The sequence below is a fragment of the Protomyctophum parallelum genome, assembly GCF_964188405.1.
Source record: "Protomyctophum parallelum genome assembly, chromosome: 18".
NCBI lineage: Eukaryota > Metazoa > Chordata > Actinopteri > Myctophiformes > Myctophidae > Protomyctophum > Protomyctophum parallelum.
Window position 1 is genome coordinate 18722402 of NC_139716.1, and position 22315 is coordinate 18744716.

At 41.1% G+C, this 22315-nt stretch overlaps 1 protein-coding gene across 2 annotated transcripts; it reads left to right on the top strand.

Moving 5' to 3' along the window:
- Positions 1-13418, top strand: LOC310875333 (E3 ubiquitin-protein ligase TRIM39-like). 2 transcript variants are annotated; one of them, XM_083788531.1, is made up of 9 exons: positions 1-236; positions 6872-7247; positions 7981-8238; positions 8999-9094; positions 9286-9519; positions 10644-10791; positions 11733-11759; positions 12144-12319; positions 12820-13418. In XM_083788531.1, the coding sequence occupies exons 1-9, from the start codon at positions 91-93 to the stop codon at positions 13195-13197; spliced, it is 1839 nt and encodes a 612-aa protein (XP_083644657.1). In that variant the 5' UTR covers positions 1-90; the 3' UTR covers positions 13198-13418. The 2 variants fall into 2 exon arrangements, with proteins under 2 accessions (XP_083644657.1, XP_083644658.1); XM_083788532.1 differs by having other exon boundaries at positions 120-242.
- Positions 13419-22315: the final 8897 nt, after the last annotated feature.

Below are 22315 nucleotides of genomic sequence, written 5' to 3' on the forward strand. Positions count from 1 at the left end.
TGATGGCTTGTTGACGAGTGGGATAGGCGTAACGTGCACAGCGTTAAGTAACTGTTGACGTTCATGTTCCCGTTTTTACGGCCACACTAAATGAACATTCATTCATCAGTCAGTCTTGACGCCGTGCATGGTGGAGTCACCTGCTGCACACACAGTGTTTCAACAGTGTGGAAAGAAAGACCTGCCAACAACCAGCTACACAGCATTCACAGCAGAACTAGCATCAGCAAAAACGAGTGAGTGTAAGTTTGGAAATAATTCATTCATTATATTATATGTAAATAATGTATACACAGAGGATAACACATGAAGTAGGCTAATAGTAAACCACTTATTTGTGTGTGTTTTTAAGTACGATAAATGGTCCACATTTGCATTTGGATTATAATTTACATCTCGGTTTTCAATTTCGTATTCTTTTTTCAAGTGGTGGCAAGTACAAATAGAATATAAAAAGATAAACCACAAAATCACACAAATCAAAACTAGAATAAATAGTAGGCCTAATCAATACATAGGGGTAATCTGGAAGATTTGAGAAGCAAAGGATTCCAGCTATACACTTGCAGCACTATACTATAGAAAAACGTTAACTTGTTAACAATAATGCCTGAAAAAACATGTTTTAGCACATAACCAACATTGACTAGTATAAACAGCCATTGCAAGAAGTGTTCCTGTAATGATTGATGATCAATATGTTTTCAGTGCTAAAAAGGCAAAAGTTGCACTATTTAGGATTTTGGGCCTACGCTATCTGATTTATATACGCACACTTGTTAGAGTATACTGTACACAATGGGGCTTTGTATTATGAATAGAATATGGCTGTAATGTTTTTAGGACCTATAAAAACATAAAATGTAGGTAGGCCTATAGATATGTGTGTGTGCGTGTGCACAAGCCCACGTGTGTGTGTGTGTGTGTGTGTGTGTGTGTGTGTGTGTGTTCTATGGAAACCCATTATTTTCAATAACAGTCGACTTTGATGAATTAGGCTATATCGGTCCACTGCATGTGTAGTAACTTTTACAAATCCACTGCGGATGACTTATAATGACTTATGTCACATAAGTCATTTTAACAAGTTCTCCGCAGTGGAAAACACTTGAGACACATAAGTTGTGTTTCGGGCCAGATAAATAGGCTTGTACTACATTAGCAAAAAAAAACATAATTCCCTGGTGTACAACTGTACACAGCCATCATTGTAATGAGCTCATTGCTTATGTGATTCAGTGGAAAGGCAGGGTGTGCCTGTCTGTGTGTGCATTTGGTAAGGGATCAACAAAGGTGTGTATACTGCAGCCTTACCAACGCAGCACCACGTGAGTCCTGAAAAGTGACTGAAGGCAGGCGGTGGTAAACACAACACACCCAGGCCGTCTCCCTCTCATTCATTCACTCCCTCAACCTTTATTTCTTTTCTCAGAAATACATTGATTACATTACACCTAAGATGTTAAAAATAGCTGGACTCCCTGGAACCCCTCAAGGACCCCTGGGGGGGTCATGGACCCCACTTGGAGAACCAATGAGATAGATAATATATATGTGAGGCAATAATTTAATGCAACGTTGTAAAGGTGAGTGTGTGTATACCACTTAATAACATTATATAACTAGAACTGCACTCTGTCGAGTGCATACTTGCTTGTTGCACACTAGTAGGCCATAAATGGCCAACTAGTGCGCAAGCAGAGCGCGCATGTAATCTTTTCGCCCGCTGTAAACTGCCAAATTTCAGTATCTCTGTGAAGGAACGTTTGAAATGATTAATGTTTAGATGTAATTATTTGCTACCTACTATACATGTAATCATTTAGTATTAAGTATGATTCTAGTTTCTATCTATATAAGAAATACTGTTTTATTGTTGTAGATATATTCTGGATCCATTTTTTGTTTTTCAGAGACAAATAAATCATTTATATGTGTTGAAAAAAAAAGGTATATAAACTGAATTAAAATATGTTATACAGTATACTTTTTCTGTAAACGGTGGAATCTCAATATCTCTGTGAAGGAACATTTGAAATGTGTAATTATTAGGTGTAACTATTTACTACCTATCTAATTTATGTATGTAAACGCCTATAAAAAAAAGTATATAAATTGAATTAAAAATGTAATTTTAATTTTAAATCTATTTCATGTTAGACTATAGTGATATTAATACTAAATCATGGTCAGAGTAATATGTGTCTCTAACTTCAATTTCTATAATAATACTTTCACATTTGTTAAAATATACATGATCTAAAATATTTCCGTAATCTGTAGTTGGATTTGTATTTAATTGTTTAAAGCCTAATTTTGACATGTAGGTCTTTATACTTCTTTCTATCTCAGTATTATGGTCTTCATTGAAATCTCCTATTATCAAAATTGCAGAAGTCGGAGATGATATGTACTGTATCATGTATTCGAGAAATGTGTTTAATTTTGAAAGGTCTGTTTTAGGTGATCTGTACATAAGAATGATATATAGATTTTTATCTTTTACATGTATACATATATGTTCTACTTTCTCTAATATCCTGCTTTCAGTTGGAATTCTTTCAATGGAAATATCTTCTTTTATAGCAAACATAACTCCCCCACCTATATCTTTTTCTCTGTCATTCCTCATTGTATTGTAATTCGTGTTCGTTGTTTTTAATTTAAAAGTAATGTTATTATTTTTCTTTAAGTGTGTTTCAGTAAAAGCTATTAGATCCAACATTTCGAGTTGGGAATCTGAGTTTATATCTTCTAAATGTGGTAGATAACCTCTGACGTTCAATAATCCAATATTTAATGAATGTTTTAATGGTAATTGAGTTATTTTACGTATATTAGGATTTTCAAGAGGTGATTGTCGTAATCGTATCATTTCTCTCTCTACATTCTTATCTACTTTGATCTTCGTAGGATTAAAGTCAAGTATATATAGATCTTTTATCCTTTTTACTCTGCTGAATGCTACATAGGCTTGTCCCGGGTTAAAATGTGAGCCCTTCATAGATACGACAATCTCTTGTATAGTTAAACCTTGGACCTTATGAATAGTTAATCCCCAAGCTAATGTCAACGGGAATTGAAATCTATTTGTTGATCCTGTTTTTCTGCCTCCATGGAAAATGATAGCTTCATGTCTGTAAATTGGAACTGCTTCTGGATATTTTTTATAGGTACTATTAGCCTTCGCATTAAGACCAACATATGTCTTGGAATTTAACGAGTATTACTGTAACATACGTGCTGTTTTTCCCAAAGTCAATATACTCAACAAATCCTCTGATACCGTTGACTAATCCATCAGATACCATTACATTAGTAGTCAACATCACTTGTGCACCAATTGCTATACTGAGTGTAGTTGGTAAACCTCCTGTTTGTGATAGTTTCCTATTTGTGCAATCCAGATCAAATAGTCGTGTGTCTTTATCTTTTCTACTATCTTCTGCCTTTATATGATAAATAGTAATATTCAATTTTTCAAGTTTGTAGTTATTGTGTTCATCGACAGATTTATTCTCTGCAAACACATGAAGTGCATCTTCTGGGTAATTATCAGCATTAGCATTTATTTCTCTTGATTGTAACTGATGATATCCTCATCTGTTATTTTTCCTTCTCTGACTCGATTCAACATTACAGCAAAGTTCAAATCATCTTTCTGGCGCATTACTTCATTAAGTTCCAACAATTTAAATGAATCCCATCCATTACCACATATATTTGCAATTGCATTACTTGTACCTTGAAAGATGTATTTTTGCATTACTGGTGGTAATTGGAATAGATCTCCAACAGCTAAAATAGATACATTGCCAAATGGTTCTTGTACCTTTGAGCCATTTTCCATAACATTTGTGCCTTTAATTTGACTCAATCGTTTATGTACTTGGAGAAAAATGTCTGCACCAATCATAGAAATTTCATCTATAATTAATAATTGCAGATTTTGTAAGGAATTTTCTAGTAATGCTACCTTTTCTTGATTCAGTGGTAAGAAAGAATTTCCAAATCTCGATGATTTTAAAGATAAAGCTGAATGGAGTGTCACACCTCTAATATTGAAAGCTGCTATTCCCGTTGATGCCGTAATCATAGAAATAGTGTCATCAGGTTGTATGAAGTTGGCTGTTTTGAATAATCTCATGCAGTCGTAATGGATCAGTTTAATAAGATGACTCTTTCCTACCCCACCTGATCCACTAAGGAAGATGTGATATGGGACAGTTTTCTTTCCTTCCTTTAAATCAATAACTGTATTTTTACACCATTGACGATGGAAATCCATTAATTGTTTTTGTTTCTGGTTCAATGATCTCATCATTTTACAATATTCTTGATGAGATAATATATCTCTCCTAACTTCTTGTTTGAAAAGATCCCTTGTGTAGTGTCTTTGTTTGCTAGATACAAGTTCTGTGTTAGCATCCAGGTCCTCTTGACTTATTTCTCGTTCCGTCTCTTCATCCTCTTTTCGTATAAGTATTTCTTCGTGTTCCGTACAAGGAGCGATATTTTCCCAAGCATGTTCCGGTGGACCATTAGTTTCAAGGTTCCTTATAGCTGCATCTATTGCTTCTGGATTTATACTGTATTTCTTCTCATTTTTGAAAATGACATCAATCTTGGCATTATAATGATTTTCATAATTAATGTATTTACTTATTAGATCATCCTCTTCATTTCGCCAGGGTAAATACAACATTAACTCAGCACGGAAGTGTTTTTCCTTTTCCGTTTCTTTATTGTATTTATGAAATTGAATGACAGCTTCTTTACATCTTTTGTACATAATACCGAGTCCATGTTTTAGAACTATGAACTTATTTCTTTGGTTTTCTTCCTTTTTTTCAGTATAATTTCAAATTTTTCGCCGTAGAATATAGTCCGTAGAATATTTTGCATTTATTTCTTTAAATTGTCCGTCAGTGATGAAATAACATTGGTTTACTTCAATCAAATTAAAATATTTGTCACATTCTTGAGTAAATCCTGTTACCTTAATTGTTGCTGTACTGTCTGTAATCCGAAAGAAGAAGTATATTCCGTTAGTAAATTTACGTTGTTCACTTTTAGTAACTACCTTTCCACAGATTTTCCATCTTTCACGACTTCCAAATGATAATGAACTTAATGCTGAGATTTTAATTACGGGGTCCTTCTTCATCCTTTTATTTGAAGGTATATCTGTAGATAGTTCCATTGTTTTTCTGTATGTTTCGGTGTGGAGGTGTCCTATTGATCTAGATCTGTGTTTACAACAGGCTTCCGTGTGAAATTGTCAAATGATCTGGAGTGTTGATATGCCCGAGTCTGTCTGCGTCTTCCTCGGAGAGTCCTGGTTTCAATATCTTCCTTCTTTCACTGTGCATAGGATAGCTGAGAGTCTTTGGCTGAGAGTCACCCCAGCTAACTGGTACACCTGAGAGTCTTTCACCCTTTCTAGCCTTCCCCCGTGGACGTGTCAAATGATCTGGATTGTTGATATGTCAGTTTCGGTGTGGAGGTGTCCTATTGATCTAGATCTGTGTTTACAACAGGCTTCCGTGTGAAATTGTCAAATGATCTGGAGTGTTGATATGCCCGAGTCTGTCTGCGTCTTCCTCGGAGAGTCCTGGTTTCAATATCTTCCTTCTTTCACTGTGCATAGAATAGCTGAGAGTCTTTGGCTGAGAGTCACCCCAGCTAACTGGTACACCTGAGAGTCTTTCACCCTTTCTAGCCTTCCCCCGTGGACGTGTCAAATGATCTGGATTGTTGATATGGCCAAGTCTGTCTGCGTCTTTCTCGGAGAGTGTTAAATGACTGAGCTTCTTGCGATATTATAACTTAGTTTTTGCATATATAATTATATACTTAGATATATATTTAATTTTGCAAACCACACTAATATTAATAATTATGGTAACATTTTTGACACGTTGTGACTTTTATACATTCCAGAATCATAATGTTGTATTACATACGTCATTACTGAGAGCAGTTATACAATATCTATATACGTATATAGGCATATACTATATACGTATATCTATATACTCTATACTCTATACTGTATAAAGTGTGTAGTTGTAAGTTGATTAGCGGTATTCTGTGATCGGCCTGGTCCAAAAACCGTGACAGCAAAAAAAACGTTCCGCCATTTCAGGACCCCCCCAGAAAAACATCAAATCTGTGCCCGTATTGCTGGACCAATGATGACGAAATGACCATATTTCTTACGTCATCATTTAGAGCTAGTCATACACATACGTGTATGACTAGCTCTAAATGATGACGTAAGAAATACGTGTATGACCAGCTCTAAATGATGACGTAAGAGATATGGTCATTTCGTCATCATTGGTCCAGCAATACGGGCACAGATTTGATGTTTTTCTGGGGGGGTCCTGAAATGGCGGAACGGCTGTCACGACAAATGGACCAGGCCGATCACATTACTTGCGCGCTCTGCTTGCGCAAGTAATAACCGTGGACCGCACAGTACTTCTCATGAAGTCACTGTTGTTTGTTTGGCATTGTTGTTTGCGTGTTATACTCCTTGAAGGGATTCCAGGTGGTCCCCAGCTACGTGCTGGAGAGTTGGTAACCAAATGAACGCTTATAAATCTTTCATTCTTGAGAGCGTAAAATGAAGAGTTAAATTATTGTTAAACATCCGATTTAATTTTAAGGACATCTGATCTACACAATTGGAGAATGTAGCAGAAGAATCCAACGACAAGTATTGGTTCTGAGAGGCTAAATGTCATCAAATGGCAAATAAATAATGGGCCTTGATATGAAAAAGGTTGAAAACCACTGCTCTACAGTTCCTCTATCAAACAACAACTCACTCAACGCTTCCCTTATTTGTTATCTCGCCTTCCAGAGCCATGGCCAGCCGAGACAGCCTGCTGTGCGAGAAGCAGTTCCAGTGCTCCATCTGCCTGCGCGTGTTCACCGATCCGGTCACCACGCCCTGCGGACACAACTTCTGCGAGGCCTGCCTCCGGGGCGCCTGGGGCCACGCCAGCAGCGAGGCGGCGTGCCGGTGCCCCGCGTGCGACAAGGCGTTCCCTGCCAGGCCGGTCATCAGCGTCAACACGGCCTTCAAAGAGCTCGTGGACATGTTCGGAACGATGGCGGCCGCTGGCGTCAGCTCCGCGGCGGGCGTACCGCCGCTAAACGCGCCTCCGCCGCTGGTGGTTGCGCCGGACGAGGTGGCGTGCGACGTGTGTCTGGTGGGGACCGTGGCGCAGCTCAAGGTATTATTATACATGTTATGAACTTATATTTGTAAGTCTCTAAATGTTCTGATGAATTGAAAATGGTGGACCCTGTTGTACACAACGTGTGAGCTTAATCATGGTGTCGTCCACAGTAACAGTTCTTGTAGTGACTTGTGCTTCCGTTTGAAATCCTACTATAAATGCGCCACGTCTCTGCGTGCGTGTGTGTGTGTGTGTACGGTTGTAATGCACGTAACTCGAGAACTGTTTGCCCCACCGACTTCACATTCAACATATGCGTTCCACACCGCCACAGGGAGTGCTGTGCCCGGTATCAAGTCAGTGGGCCTAATCAGCCTAAATCCCCTCACCTGTGCAATTTCCAGCCTCTGCCTCAGCCAATTGATTGCCATGGCAACCCCACACCTGCAAATTGATTACTTAACCACTCTACTTTTCACAGTCAGTTTGCACTCTTTAGAGACATGCAGGCAGACAGACAGATACAGAGATCTCCATGTGGGACACAGACAGTTAAAATGGGTGCTATGACAATGGGTATTGCATACTACAGAGATCCTCATATACAGTATGGGCACAAAAGGGACATAGACAGTTAAAACGGGTGCTATCACGAGTTGACAACAGGTATTGTTAGGTTCCCAAGTTGCATCGTTCTCAAGTAGGCCGGTGGCTGACGGGCACGTACAGGTCTAGTGTATTTTGAATTGAATGAATTTGAATTTTTTTAATGATTCAATCAATCAAGGCCCTGAAGTCATGCCTGGTGTGTCTGACGTCGTACTGCCACGACCACCTGGAGCCACACCGCCGGGTGGCCGCGCTGGCGCGCCACAAGCTGATCGAGCCGGTGTGCGACCTGGAGGAGCGGATCTGCACCAAGCACTCCAGTCTGCTGGACATGTTCTGCCGGGACGACGGCACGTGCGTGTGTCGCTTCTGTGCGGAGACGGAGCACAAGGCCCACCGCACCGTCACCATAGAGGAGGAGAGCGGGGAGATAAAGGTTTGTAACATAATATAACAATAACTAATCATTTTGATGTTGATGTTCGCCCCCCAGAAGAGTTCACCCAGACCCAAACAGAACATGAGAGCATCATCAGATATACAGTATATATACCTAGCTCTGTTCCATAGCCTTCCGCTTCGCAGAAGGCTATGCGACTTTATGGTTTGAATCTCAAATCGAAATCAGACCAGCCTCTCCTCTTTAGTGGAAATCTCACGAACGTTTGACCTACTCACCAATACAAACACGGGTTGTGTCAATAGAAAGCCTACTTTCCTTAGTGGAAGCACTCTGAGCCCCCCACCACACGTATAAACGGTACTTTTTGGCCAGAAAGGGATTTTTTTCCACCGGAGGAAAAATATTCTCTATGAGGCAGTTCTCTGGGCAATATCAGTAGAGGGCGCAGCGGAGTAACTAAAAATGTTTTTTTTTACGGTGGAAACAAAATCCCCTTTTGGCCAAAAAGTACAGTTTATACGTGTGGTGGGGGGCTCAGAGTGCTTCCAGTAAGGAAAGTAGGCTTTCTATTGACACAACCCGTGTTTGTATTGGTGAGTAGGTCAAACGTTCGTGAGATTTCCACTAAAGAGGAGAGGCTGGTCTGATTTCGATTTGAGATTCAAACCGTAAAGTCGCATAGCCTTCTGCGAAGCGGAAGGCTATGGAACAGAGCTAATATATACCTAAATGCATATAAACACACAGAGGTGTGCGTGTGGGTGTGCGTGCGTGTGTTTCACGTGTGTTTCAGGTCCAGATGAAGGATAAGGAAGCAGAGTTTGGGCAGCGGATCCAGGACAGGCTGAAGAAAGCAGAGGATATTAAACAATGTTTGGAGCAAGGCAGAGTGAGTTTTGTCTTTGATTGATTGATTGATTGACTGACTGAATACTTTCAAAGATCTAAGCAGGACAGTATACATGACACAGAAGTTAGTTCCTGTGGGGTTTGGATTGTCCTGTGGATTCAATGAATCAACGGATCATAAAATATTCTTACCACATCAATACATGATTTATTTTGGTAAATCTTAATAAGGTAAGCGCAAAGCGCGAGAAGGTGGACAGCGAGCGCGTCTTTGCGTCTCTGAGGATCTCCGTGGAGAAGAGCCGGGCTCAGGCCGTCGAGGAGATGGAGGAGAAGCAGAGGGAGGCAGAGAGGAGGGCAGAGGGCCTCCTCCGGGAGCTGGAGGAGGAGATCACTGAGCTCCAGAGGAGGAGCGGAGAGCTGGAGCAGCTGGAGCACACAGAGGACCACCTCCACCTGCTGCAGGTATACGGAAACAACTCATTGTTGTGTCGGGCAGAATTAACCTCCTATCTCCATAGTCTAACTTTGTGTTTCTGAGTGGTGCAGCCATTCCATTGCGTAGCTATGTGTGTATGTGTATGTGTATGTGTACGTGTCCACGCACGTGTCCGAGCACGGAAAGCTGAAACACCTCGCCAATACCACTGGATGGCACAGCCTCTCACACAGAGGCCATGGGAGGAGAGACAGTACAGTACAGTACAGTACAGTACAGTACAGTACAGTACAGTACAGTACAGTACAGTACAGTACAGTACAGTACAGTACAGTACAGTACAGTACAGTACAGTACAGTACAGTACAGTACAGTACAGTACAGTACAGTACAGTACAGTACCACTCAAAAGTACCCCCAAAAATGAAGCACAAAAGTAGCAAAAGTAACGGCGCATATGGACATACAGTATGAGGTTTCCACCCGAAGGAGACAAAATGCACAGTTCTGGATTAACTGTGCATGCCTCTAGAATAGATTAACTCTGTATATTAACTGTGGAATTAGAAGAGTTTGTCTGTATCTAGATTACTGATGTGTGTGGATCTATAAATATGTATCTAGAATGATTGTGAATCAGGATGTAGTTTCATTGTGAATCTAGATGCGACTCTAGACCTTTTTGTTTAGTGAAAAATGTACTGTATCTTCTTGTGCATTTTCTGTTTGTTTTTATGCTGTCCAGCACTTTGGTCAACCTTGGTTGTTTCAAATGTGCTCTAGAAATAAAGTTTAATGACTTGACTTGATCACATGTAAGTACAGCTTGCAGCAGAGACATCAGAGGTCAGCCTGCCTAAACAAGTGGGTTTTGTGGGGTGTTGACCATGTAATGGTCCAAATTAACGATGGCTCTAGATTAACTGTGGCTCAAGATGTTGTTCTAGATTAATTATGGATCCAAATCACCTCTTTCAGTTTAGAATTCAACCTTAGACCTACAGATTCGTTGAAATGCATTGAATGTATATGTCTTTATCCAATGAAGCTTGTATAAGTTGTTCAGTGTCCCCAGGTTCTAATGGAAGCATGGGATAATAACTAACACTGCTGCTGATGCATGCGGTTTATTGTATTTGCTCTGTTGCAGAGGTTCCCATCTCTCAGCTCTCTTCCTCCCACCAGAGAATGGTCTGAGACTGGCGTCAGCTCAGACCTCTGTGTGGGAACCGTGAGGAGAGCGCTGTCCAAGCTGGACGACACAGTGGGGAATGAGTTGGACAGGTTGAAGGACCAAGGTGAGGTGAACTATAGCCTGGCATCATGGCCAGACTATTATCAATGCGTAGATATTAGTCTGGAACTTTGGTGTGGAAGATTTATTTCCAAGGGGCGGTTACAGCAGATTTGCCTGGTTTACATAATTGTATGATGAACTAAAAACACTTTTCACCAAAATTTCGTTAATTAAAAAACAATTCAATTTTCTTTGTAAAAGTATTTCATAAATAAAATAGAAAAATCTAATAAAATTGTTCAAGAAGTACTAGTTTGGGACCTGTACGTGTTCTCTATTGGGCTAAAACGAACCAGTGCTATATAGACAACATTCAACCACTAGATGTAGCACTTACACTTAGTCTGTACTCTGTAGCATAAGGTATAGCCACATAATACAGTTCCTTATTTCAATGATTTAACTGTCTATAAGCTGACAACAACAGTGACATGCCTCTCATCCATTTAAGGGGATAGCGCTCAGGTTGCATGGCTTGCAGAACAAAAACAATATACTTTTATTCTACACCTTGTCAAAAGCTCTGTGGATTGCTGTATTTTCTTTCTATTATTTGCCTGCATAAAAATGTTATCAATATTGCATTTAATCAGCTGGGGCTGTATTTTGCCAGGTCAAGTACCAGGTCTTATTACTTAACTTAAGACCTGGAGGCGTGGTCAATGTTCTTTGGACACTCAGAATAGCCAAATGGCATTGATCACGCCTCCAGGTCTTAAGTTAAGTAATAAGGCCTGGTACTTAAGACACGCAAAATACAGCCCATGGTATCTAAAAAAATGCAACCGTTTTTGAGAATAGCGAAAATAGCAGATTAACCAACTCACAACGTATTGTTTGGCATTGTGAGCTTGAAGATTGGCAATTTTTTACTGGGCAACACTATTGTATACTTCATTCTTTCTTCATGGTTGCTGAATCTGATGTTCTTTTTCACGGCAGAATTGAAGAGGATGCAAAAATATGCAAGTATGACTTCATTCTAAAAATGATAATCTACTTTTTACCAAATGTGTTGTTGTAAAAAAAAAAACTCACTACTTCACTTGATTGAAGTCAATCTTCATTCATTCATTCATTCATGTGCAAATTCACTCAGTACATTAAAGGGAGTCCGTTAATTCAATGATGTATCTGTTCATTCCTCCCAACATCATTGCTGATTGATGGTGTCAATAGACCCAAACAGTTTGTTATAACATTTTGAAGCATTCATTCGTTCATTCATTCATTACTTGATTGATTTATTAATTCATTCACTAATTCATTCACTCATTCATCCCATGCATTTCTTCATTCACTCATTGATCCCGTGCATGTATTCAATTCATGCACTCATCCTCCCATCATCAGTGGACGTGGTGTTGGACCCAGACACAGCCCACCCCAACATTGTGCTGTCGGCCGATGGGAAGCGGGTGGGTCGAGGTGACCTGATGCACGTCCTGCCCGACAACCCCCAGCGCTTTGACCCTGTGCTCTGCATTCTGGGAAAGAGGGGCTTCCTGGCTGGGAGGTTCTACTTCCAGGTCAGTGTTGTACAGGCTATATTTCTTTAACTTGAATCTATGAAAATAACCAGATCATGATGGTTGGGCGCTGGGTGCATATCTTTGGACCGACATAGTCAGTCCACATGCAATAGTCCGACACCCTACCCCAAACCCTATAGCCTAACCCTAACCGGAGGAGCCACGGGTGAGTCTTAACCGGCCATGCATGATCGGAGCCACGCATGTGTCTTAACCGGCCACGCATGATCGGAGCCACGCATGTGTCTTAACCGGCCACGCATGATCGAGCCACGCATATGTCTTAACCGGCCACGCATGTCGGACTGTTAGTACATCGGACCAACGTATACGCCCACGGAGGCCTGCCTAACCATGTCCGCGGTTCACTTTTCATCAGCATTCACGGTTCACCATTCATCAGTGCTGCTCCGAGCCTGCAACAATACCCACTCTTGTATCAACTCTGATCATAGATCACAGTTCACATTCGTGTTTTCTCCTGGATCTTCCATCAGGTCCACGTTGGAGCAAAGACGTTCTGGGACGTGGGCGTGGTCAGAGAGTCCATCAACAGGAAGGGCATGATCACGTCGACCCCGGAGAACGGCTATTGGACGGTGAGGCTCAGGGGCGGGGACGAGTACCGGGCTCTGGAGTCGCCCTCTGTCCTCCTGCGTCTCCGGGAGAAGCCTCGGACGGTTGGCGTGTTCGTGGACTATGAGGAAGGCACGGTGTCTTTCTTCAACGTGGAGGACAAGTCCCACATGTACTCCTTCGTCGGGCATCGTTTCACCGAGAGGCTCTTCCCCTTCCTCAGCCCGAGTGTCAGCGATGAGGGGAGGAACACGGCCCCATTGGTCATCACTGCTGTCAATCAAGCGACGTCGAGTTAGAGATTGGCACACCATGACCCTATGAACTAAAGTTGTTGTTGGGGACACGGTGGCGTGCTGTCGCCTCGCAGCTAGATGGTCCTGGGTTCGATTCCCGCAAGGGGCGTGTTCTCTCCTCCGCGTCATCCCCTAGGTGGAGTTGGAGAAAGAGCCTTTCTGTGTGGAGTTTGCATGTTCTCCCCGGGTCCCCTAGGGCAGGGGTCCCGAAATTATTTTGGGGGGTCCCCAAATTATATATATATTTTATTATTAATTTAGGAGACCAGACGTAGGGCATGAGTCTCTTCATTCCTGTGCATGGGGTGGTGGAGTGACCACGCCCACTTAGGAGACCATTTGTGTACCATTTCGTACTAGTGGTGAGGTGTAGGATTGGATCATTTTGGTATATATGGATCTTTGACAGAATTATTCCATTGTTGTTCAATGTACACTTTTTAGTTTATTTTCAGATGGACATCCATACATTTTGCTTCTATTGTTTGTTTTTCAGACTAATCTACAACCGGGAAATGGCTAGTATGAAATATTGTGAGGGTGTTATATTCTATTGATGGTGCCTTGATTTTGCATTAAACACTTTAATGAGCTCACTGTTCAATTACTACACATGGTTGTAGTAGGCCAAGTTGTCTATAGAACTGTGTGTGTCCCTCCCTTCAAACGTAGACTAATCACAGCCCATGCCCTGAATGTCCTTACGAAACAACAGCACTTACGGTCGATTACAAGTACCCAGTGAAATAAAAGTTGGGTCATAGTTGAACCTATAAATACCATAAATGCAATCATTAAATGACACGACAAACACAGACGACCAGATTAAGGTTGGTGAGGGGTGCGTTAAGGGTTAGGTTAGGTTTAGGTGTACTGTCCCGTGGGAGGTTATGTTAGGGTGAGGGTTTGAGATGGTTAACATCGGTAGACAACTTGACTGCGTGCGTGCGTTTATCTTGATTTGTGAGTTCTCTTGACACAGTACCATGGGTACGCATAACAAAACCATGCTGCTTCTATGCAACGATTGGTATGTGCTAATGTGGTTGACACGCACTGTAGGAGGAGAAGATGAGTTCAGATATGTACCAGTGCCACTGTCTGCTATTTCGTCGTAACCATTCAAATCAACTCAAAAACAACTCTGTTCATGTAGTAGCAAAACCGTCCTGTTTCCTGTTTTGTTTTCTGTCTATGTAATTGTATGTACAAAAATTGAAAAAGAAGCATAACATATGTACTGCATTTTTCCCTGTCCATACCCCTCTTCTATGCTTAATAAAAAACTTTCAAATTGAAAAACTTTAAAATTGAGAAGGGAAAATAGGAGAGTGAGGGGCCCGGCCCGGGGGGCAGGATGACACCATCCTGAAGACAGCTGTGTCTTGGGACTGGAGAGGATGTAGGGAGAGAGGAGAAAGAGGAGAAAGAGAGTCGAGCAACCAATAACGATAAAAAAGCTAGCTGTTCATTTCTATTGTTGAAATCATTTTGGCTTGTCCTCAACGCACGCACGCAAGCACGCCCACACACAGTTCTGAGACAGAGTCATGGAAGCTTAATTTCATTCAGGTGACCCGTTGCAGGGTAGTAGGCCTACTCTACAGTGGTGGTGTCATTTTTGGTCAGTGCAGTACAGCTCACAATACCATGCATTTGTCGTGGCGTGTGTGCGTTCATGAGTGCTTTCAACACTGAAAGGCATGGATGCTGTATAGTATTCAGTCACAAGTTCTCATAACACACAAAGCAGGTAACATTCTTAGGCTATTGATTCCATTGCTAGGACTAAAGGAATGTGTACTATTTACAATTTAGGCATTTAGCAGACGCTCTTAATCCAGAGTGATTTACATTAAGCAAGAACAAAAACATGGCGATACATGGGCTACAGCAAGTGCTACGGGCCAAGATGGAGTCTGAAGAGGTGGGTTTTCAGACTACAGCGGAAGATTGGGAGTGAATCTGCAGTACTGATTTCAATGGGAAGTTCATTCCAAGAGTTTGGGATGTGTGGAGCGTTGTCCCGCTGTTTTTAGTGAAGGTACTTCCAGCTTCCCTGCGTTAGCTGATCTGAGTGCGCGGGAGGGTTTTGTAGGGTTCGATCAGACGTGCAAGATATGGGGGTGCCATGCCTTTGGTTGCTTTGAATGCCAGCATCAGAGTTTTGTATTATGTGCGGTCAGTGACCGGGAGCCAATGGAGCGAGCGGAGAAGAGAGAAGGGAGCGAGGGAGACGTGAGAATTTTGGCTGGTTGAAGACCAAGCGAGCTGTCGCATTAAGTGCACATGCCGGTACTACCGGTAGGCCAGTACTATATATTTTACTTGCATTACATACATGCAAGTGTACAGGGGCAGTGAATATTGTTAAAAATTGGCTATAAACATGCCATGTAGAAACAGTTTGGGAACAAACATGCAAGTTAGCATCTGACTGTTTCTACATGCTGGGGACCTTGGTGTACTCAACATGTCCGGGTTAATGGGGCTATATGGGCTATCTAATCACTCAGCTGTATACATGATGACTGATTAGATAATGAACTAGAAAAAGTGCCCTTCTGGGCACAGGTCTCCACCAGGATAGGAATGTAGGACATTGCAGCTTGCCTTCATCTGGTGGTTGGATAAAAGGGCAACAAAAGTAAATTAGAGGTAAAACACTTTTCGGCCAGTTATAGCGCCACCTTGAGGCTGAGTTGAAATTGTTCATGTGTCATTTCTTCCTCGGCCTAGTGGGAATGTGCGTGCACAATTTCACGGAAATCACGCGATGTGTTCATGATTTGCAGCATTTTGTTTGAAACTGAGCACTCCTGTGAACTTTGGAAGCCAATCTTAACCAATCAGGATGGAGTCTGAGAAATGTGAAAGACCGGTTTCGTTGAATGGCTCTAGAGAGACTGTGTACCAATTTGCGCGATGTTTGGACAAAATCTGTAGGTGTACTGTACAAAAACTTGTTTTGCACAAAGCGGCCTCCTGGTGGCGCTATAACAGGCCGTTGTGGAAAGTTTGGGGCAGAGGTTCATCGTTGGCATCCAGGGAGTGTGTGTGCAAAATTTTGCATCGACCGGGTTAACGGTGGCCGAGATTAGCTGCTAACGGACGGACGGACGGACGGACGGACACACGGACGGACGGAGTGCAAAACATACTCTCCCCCCATGCCTTCGGCCTGGTGGAGACAATAAAATACACAAAAGAGTAAATTTAGCTGCGGCTCAGACTCACCTTTGATAAACGTGACCGTTACCGTTTACCCCAAAGGCGTTGCCGTCAGTCCCCACCTCAATCATTTTGAGTGATCCTGCAATCTGCTGCCAGCCAGAGAAAGAGCAGGTGGCTGCAGACCTGAGCTATATATAAAAAAAGAGAAACACAACATCAACATTTAGTACTCATCTTCATAGCCCAAAGAATGCCATTGTGCATATAATAATGAATATGTTGTAAATAAATACATGTGGCTGAATTTAGGGAAATATTATTTGCAACTATATTATGATGATTACTATTATATCTTGTGTGAATAATGGATTATTTTGATTACTTTGTATTTTTTTTAGTATTGTCATTATGTGATATTATGTTACTGTATGTCTTATGTGCTGACATGCTGGTGTTTTTCGTGTTGCTTTTTATAGAAAACAATATTGAACAAAATGCAGATGCTTAAAACATGATTCCGCTGTTGCTGTATGAATGGGTGAACGTAATGCTCATGTCCTATCTGCACTGCAATGGTATCTGTTGAAATGGGCTATAGGCCGCCGCCTAAAATCACGTTGCCTTCATTGTAAAGTGCTTTGGATAACAGAGCCATAGAAATCACAATTTCCACATATTTACTCTTGAAATCACTTTTTAAAAATTGCTTTTATTGGAAGGAATTTAAAAAGTTTTTTTTAAATAGTATTGTTTGATAAGCGTTACCCTGCATGCTTTTATTTCTCCCTGTACAGTTAGTTAATTTTGTTATAGTTAGTAGTGTAACCCAAAACTCTTACCGGGTTGAAGAAGATTTGGGTTCCGCTGTTGGCTCCCCAGCATCCATATGGGCCACAGCTGTACTTCAGTCTTCCTCCTACCTCCGTCCATGCCACGGCGCCTTGACCATTGAAGCCCATTGTGTAAGCACTCGGGAGACAGAAAATCTGGTTGGCTGCATTAACTCCCACCACAAAACCATCGCCTCCAGCATCAATCTGTATCAAGCGTCCTAAAGGCAATGATATAAAAAACATGAAGAGATTACTACACTGTAAATCCCTGGAACATGTGACGCGTTTAAACCTAAACACCATGTGTGTAATAATAAAATGCCAAGTGTTTATTAATGGTCATAAAATACAGTAGAACACGAGTTCACTCAAACACCTCACGAGAACACCTAGGCCTAGATTTTGAAGGTGCGTTTTACCATGTGGTGATACATAAATTGGCCTCGCTCTGCGCACATTCGTATTATGAAAGGCATATCGGCCCATGTTGAACGCACTCGGCCCGTGTTGAACGCACACACATTATGGCATACAGCGTTCCTGAATATTTTAGCCATATGTTAATTATTTTCGCTTTGCGCAATTTGCTATTAAGCCCCTTGACCTAAAGACACTCAGCGCATAACGATTAGACGTGGGTCTGACCACCTCATAAACGCAACAAGCACTGTTTGATTTTACACTTGAGCGGCTCTGGGAGGCTGGTAGAGTGTTGCCCAGCTAAGTCCTGCCCTATGCGGGAGCTAACTATTTCCGTAGACAACGCCCTGGTAACGTCTGTCCCAACAGCCAGGAATCTTGGTGTTGTCCTGGACAGTCAGCTCTCGTTCAAAGCTCACATCACAGCTGTCACTCGATCATGTAGGTTCACACTCTATAACATACGACGAATTAGACCGTTCCTCACCCAGGAATCAGCCCAGCTCCTAATCCAGACAACAGTCTTGTCAAAACTCGACTATTGTAACTCCCTCCTTACTGGCCTACCAGCATGTGCACTTAAGCCTCTCCAGCTGATCCAAAATGCAGCAGCTCGCTTGGTCTTCAACCAGCCAAAATTCTCACATGTCTCCCCCCTGCTCCGCTCCCTCCACTGGCTCCCGGTCGCTGCCCGCACAGAATACAAAACTCTGATGCTGGCATTCAAAGCAACCAAAGGTATGGCTCCCCCATATCTTACAAGTATGATTGAACCCTACAAACCCTCCCGTGCACTCAGATCAGCCAACGCAGGGAAACTGGAAGTACCCTCACTAAAAACGCCGGGACAACGCTCCACACGTCCCAAACTCTTCTCCCTTCTGGCTCCAAAACTGTGGAATGCACTTCCCATTGCAGTCAGAACTGCAGCATCACTCCCAATCTTCCGCCGTAGCCTGAAAACCCACCTTTTCAGACTCCATCATGGCCCATAGCACTTACCCTAACCCCTTAGATAGCATTTCTGTTGGCTTAGATAGCATTTGACACAGACTTATAGCATGTTATGAAGACAGCACTATAATTGTATTGTATATAGTCATAGCACGCCATAGTACATATGTATAGCATAATAGTGAATATGTATAGTTTATTATGTATAGTGTATGTATAGTTTCATCATATAGATATTCCACTGTTACCTTCTTAGCTTACGCATGTTTCATGATAAATGCTTTTATGTGATGTATTCCCATGCTTTTGTTCTTGCTTAAATGTAAGTCGCTCTGGATTAAGAGCGTCTGCTAAATGCCTAAATTGTAAATTGTAAATTGCCATGTCTGTTTATTATAAGCGGCTTCTTTTTCTGTAAAGTTGCTTGTAAATATTGGTAGTTGTACTATTTTGTGGTTGCTTTTCTTGTTTCTAAAGTGGTTATTTGGGCTTTTCTCCTAATGTTGTTTAAACCAGTGATCCTCACACAGCACATTCCCATGTCAAGGATCCCCAGATGAATGCATTTGCCCAACTAAGGACGGCTAATCCAAAAATGTAATAAAGAAATTCCAAGATTACTTTTGAAAATAGCAGATCTATACCAGCTCACAATGCATCACATTCATTCATGAAAACTATGAACTCTGACTGCAGGGGGATATATATAATGATCATTATAACAATGTGCAAGAACATATTTAAAAATAAGGAAGAACTTTATATTTGTGGACAATCAAAATATGTTTTTTTATTTTAATGTGGTGTCATTAAAATTAATCTGGATATGGCAGACTCACTATCTAGAAAATAAAAACATGGCACTTCATTTAAAATAGGTTGCAGACCCCTGTTATATGCGCTTATTTTTATAGACCTATTTACTTGTTTCTATGAGACATGGCAACAGCCTTTTTTTTCTTTCTTTTGTAAAATGTTGAGATTAGAAACGGCCATAATTCTTTCATTTCTCAACCTTAAAAATAAATAAAAACATCTCCATAATCCTTGGGAAGTTTGCTTTCATATGCTGTATCACACCCAAGTCTTCAATAAAATGCTACGAGCGAAGACCATATAACATCGGGGCCACAGGCACAGCATTAAGCAGCAACATTCAACTCATTCTTTCATCATGACTTGAATGAAATAAAATATAATACACGTTATTTTACTGGTGTTTTTCAATAGAAACAAATTATTTTGAGGCATAAAGGTGACAGCATGCAGTGCAATAGGAATAATTAACCCAAATGTGACAAAGTCATGTCATGTCTTCTATGGTACGTGCCAGCCTGAAGAAATGTAATACCACGATCCCCAAAGTGCGCATTCCGTATGTGACATCAGCTGACTGGTAAAGAGAATAGTACGGACATGTTGATTGGGTACGTCTCAAACACGCCTTAAACACACCCATGACTAATTCAAGGCCGTTTTTGCGCAATCCACGGGGTGTCGAAAGCGCTTCTTAACATGCCCAAAATTGCAATATGACATACCACACGCCCCCAGCTCTAAAAACTGTAATATGATATGTAATATTATTGGAACTGGTTAATCGACCTGCTAGTGTTCAAATTCTAAACACCTATATGACTGACTTTGAATGTAAAAACTAAACACGTTTATGTGTTTAAAAAGTGTTACAGGTGATTAAACATGTTCTTCTGTTTATAATCTAAACACTGTGACACGTTTAAAAAGTGTTACAAATATGTGTTTAAAACTGTTTATAACCTAAACGCTTGGGTTTAGTGTGTACAGTGCAATAGTGGTGTCAATAAACAGTCCAACATTACATCTCCCAGGATTGTTTGCAAATGTGATGACTTATCAAAATTATTTCTAATTACGATTGATGTACGTACAGAGAAGGAGCTGAAGTTGAAAATGTTTTGTTTACCTGGAACTTCTGCCCAGCTGCCACCCACATATTTTTAGATGTGGTCTGAAGCACCAGTCCCCCATATCCCTGCTTCTCCCACTGAGACATGCTTCAGGTTGGCATATGGCAGTGCTTTCCAGTAATCGCCACTCAGAGAATAGGCTTGCCCGTTTGTGTCTGTAGCAACCGCTTGTCCCAGGCTGACATCAACCTGCGCTGCCAATGCCTCGTTCAGCGATGGGCCCTGGGTGCATCTCCAATGACCTGGGAGGAATACATCATCATGATAATTACCATTGGATGAAAAATATGAACCAAATAATGTACTTCATAACGTATTTAAAAATCTAAGATTGAAAATGCATGTTGACAGGAGATGTAGAGAGTTGACTTGAGGTCAGTGATGACAGAGAGCCAGGTGAGCCAGCATCAGCAAGAAGACTGCAGTAGCTCTCATGATGTCTCAGTTGCTCTGCCTTTCTGCCGCTCTTCTCAAAGAGTTGATTCTCTTCAGATTGATAATATATTGATTGATTGATTGAAATCTTTATTAACAGTTTGTAGAATTTACAGTACATTTTAAGCACAAACTCAATACAAAGACTGTCAACTGTGAGTGGACGACCCAATTAAGCATTACACTTGTTTACAACAGGGTCCACATTGTTCAATTCATCAAAACATATAAAGACATACAAACATTTAGAGACATACAAATAGACATTTCTCTGTAGTTAAAGATATGTAAGTAGGTAATAATATCATGGTATCCTGGCTCCCATCCAACCGGGAATGCAACACTGGTTACCTCATGCTTACCACCAGCCTAATTATAGGCGGTGGCATCTTATTTTTGAACACCAAAACTTCCTGTCTGACTAGAAAAGGTTTTCTCACAACTACCCGTCCAGCAGTGTCGAAATGTTCATCTGAGTAAATCTGTTCCTCATATAACAATGTTCCCTATATGTTTCAATTTACAGAGTATACGATAAACACCAGAATTATACAAAAAGTGCTTTTTGAAAGCATCCCTAGTTTTAAAATATACAAACTAACCAAACATAATATATTATGAAGTATGACGGAAGGATAAGTAATTATAAAACCGGTATTTACTTTTTTTTTTTTATAACTTTGTTTATTGTTTTTTTTCACAGAAGCATTATTGAGATAAGAGTTTGAAAAAGAATAATTAACATTAACAGCTTCTCTTAAATAAACCCCACAAGTATGACATAAAAGAGTAAAAGAGTAAAAAGAGTAAAAACATTGAATTTTAGGTATTTACTATTTACGAATAATAATTAACTATAATAATTCTTGCAATAACAGATAACTTTCAATTGGCCTAGTCCCACAATCACATGCCACCAAAAGTCCACAATCACATGGTAAATGGTGCATTTATATAGCACCTTTATCCAAGGCACTTTACAGAGATTGTGCATTACATTCACCCATTCACACACACATTCATACACCGATGGCAGCGGAAAACATGCAAGGCAGTGAAGGCACCAACCAGCACATCAGGAGCAATTAGGGGTTCAGTGTCTTGCTCAAGGACACTTCGACACCAACTCTGGGGGAGCCTGGGTTCGAGCTGGCAACCAGGCTCTGGAATGCCGTACAACAGCCATAAAGAAGTGTGAATCCCTACTCTTTCAAAACCACTCTATAATAATACTTACAGGTCGCTGCAATTCGGAAATGGCCCCAGTAAAAAGTCAAACCCACAAAGCCGAACACACACACACACACACACACGTATAGCGCGTGGAAGGAACACGTTATTCCAACCAGTTCCTAT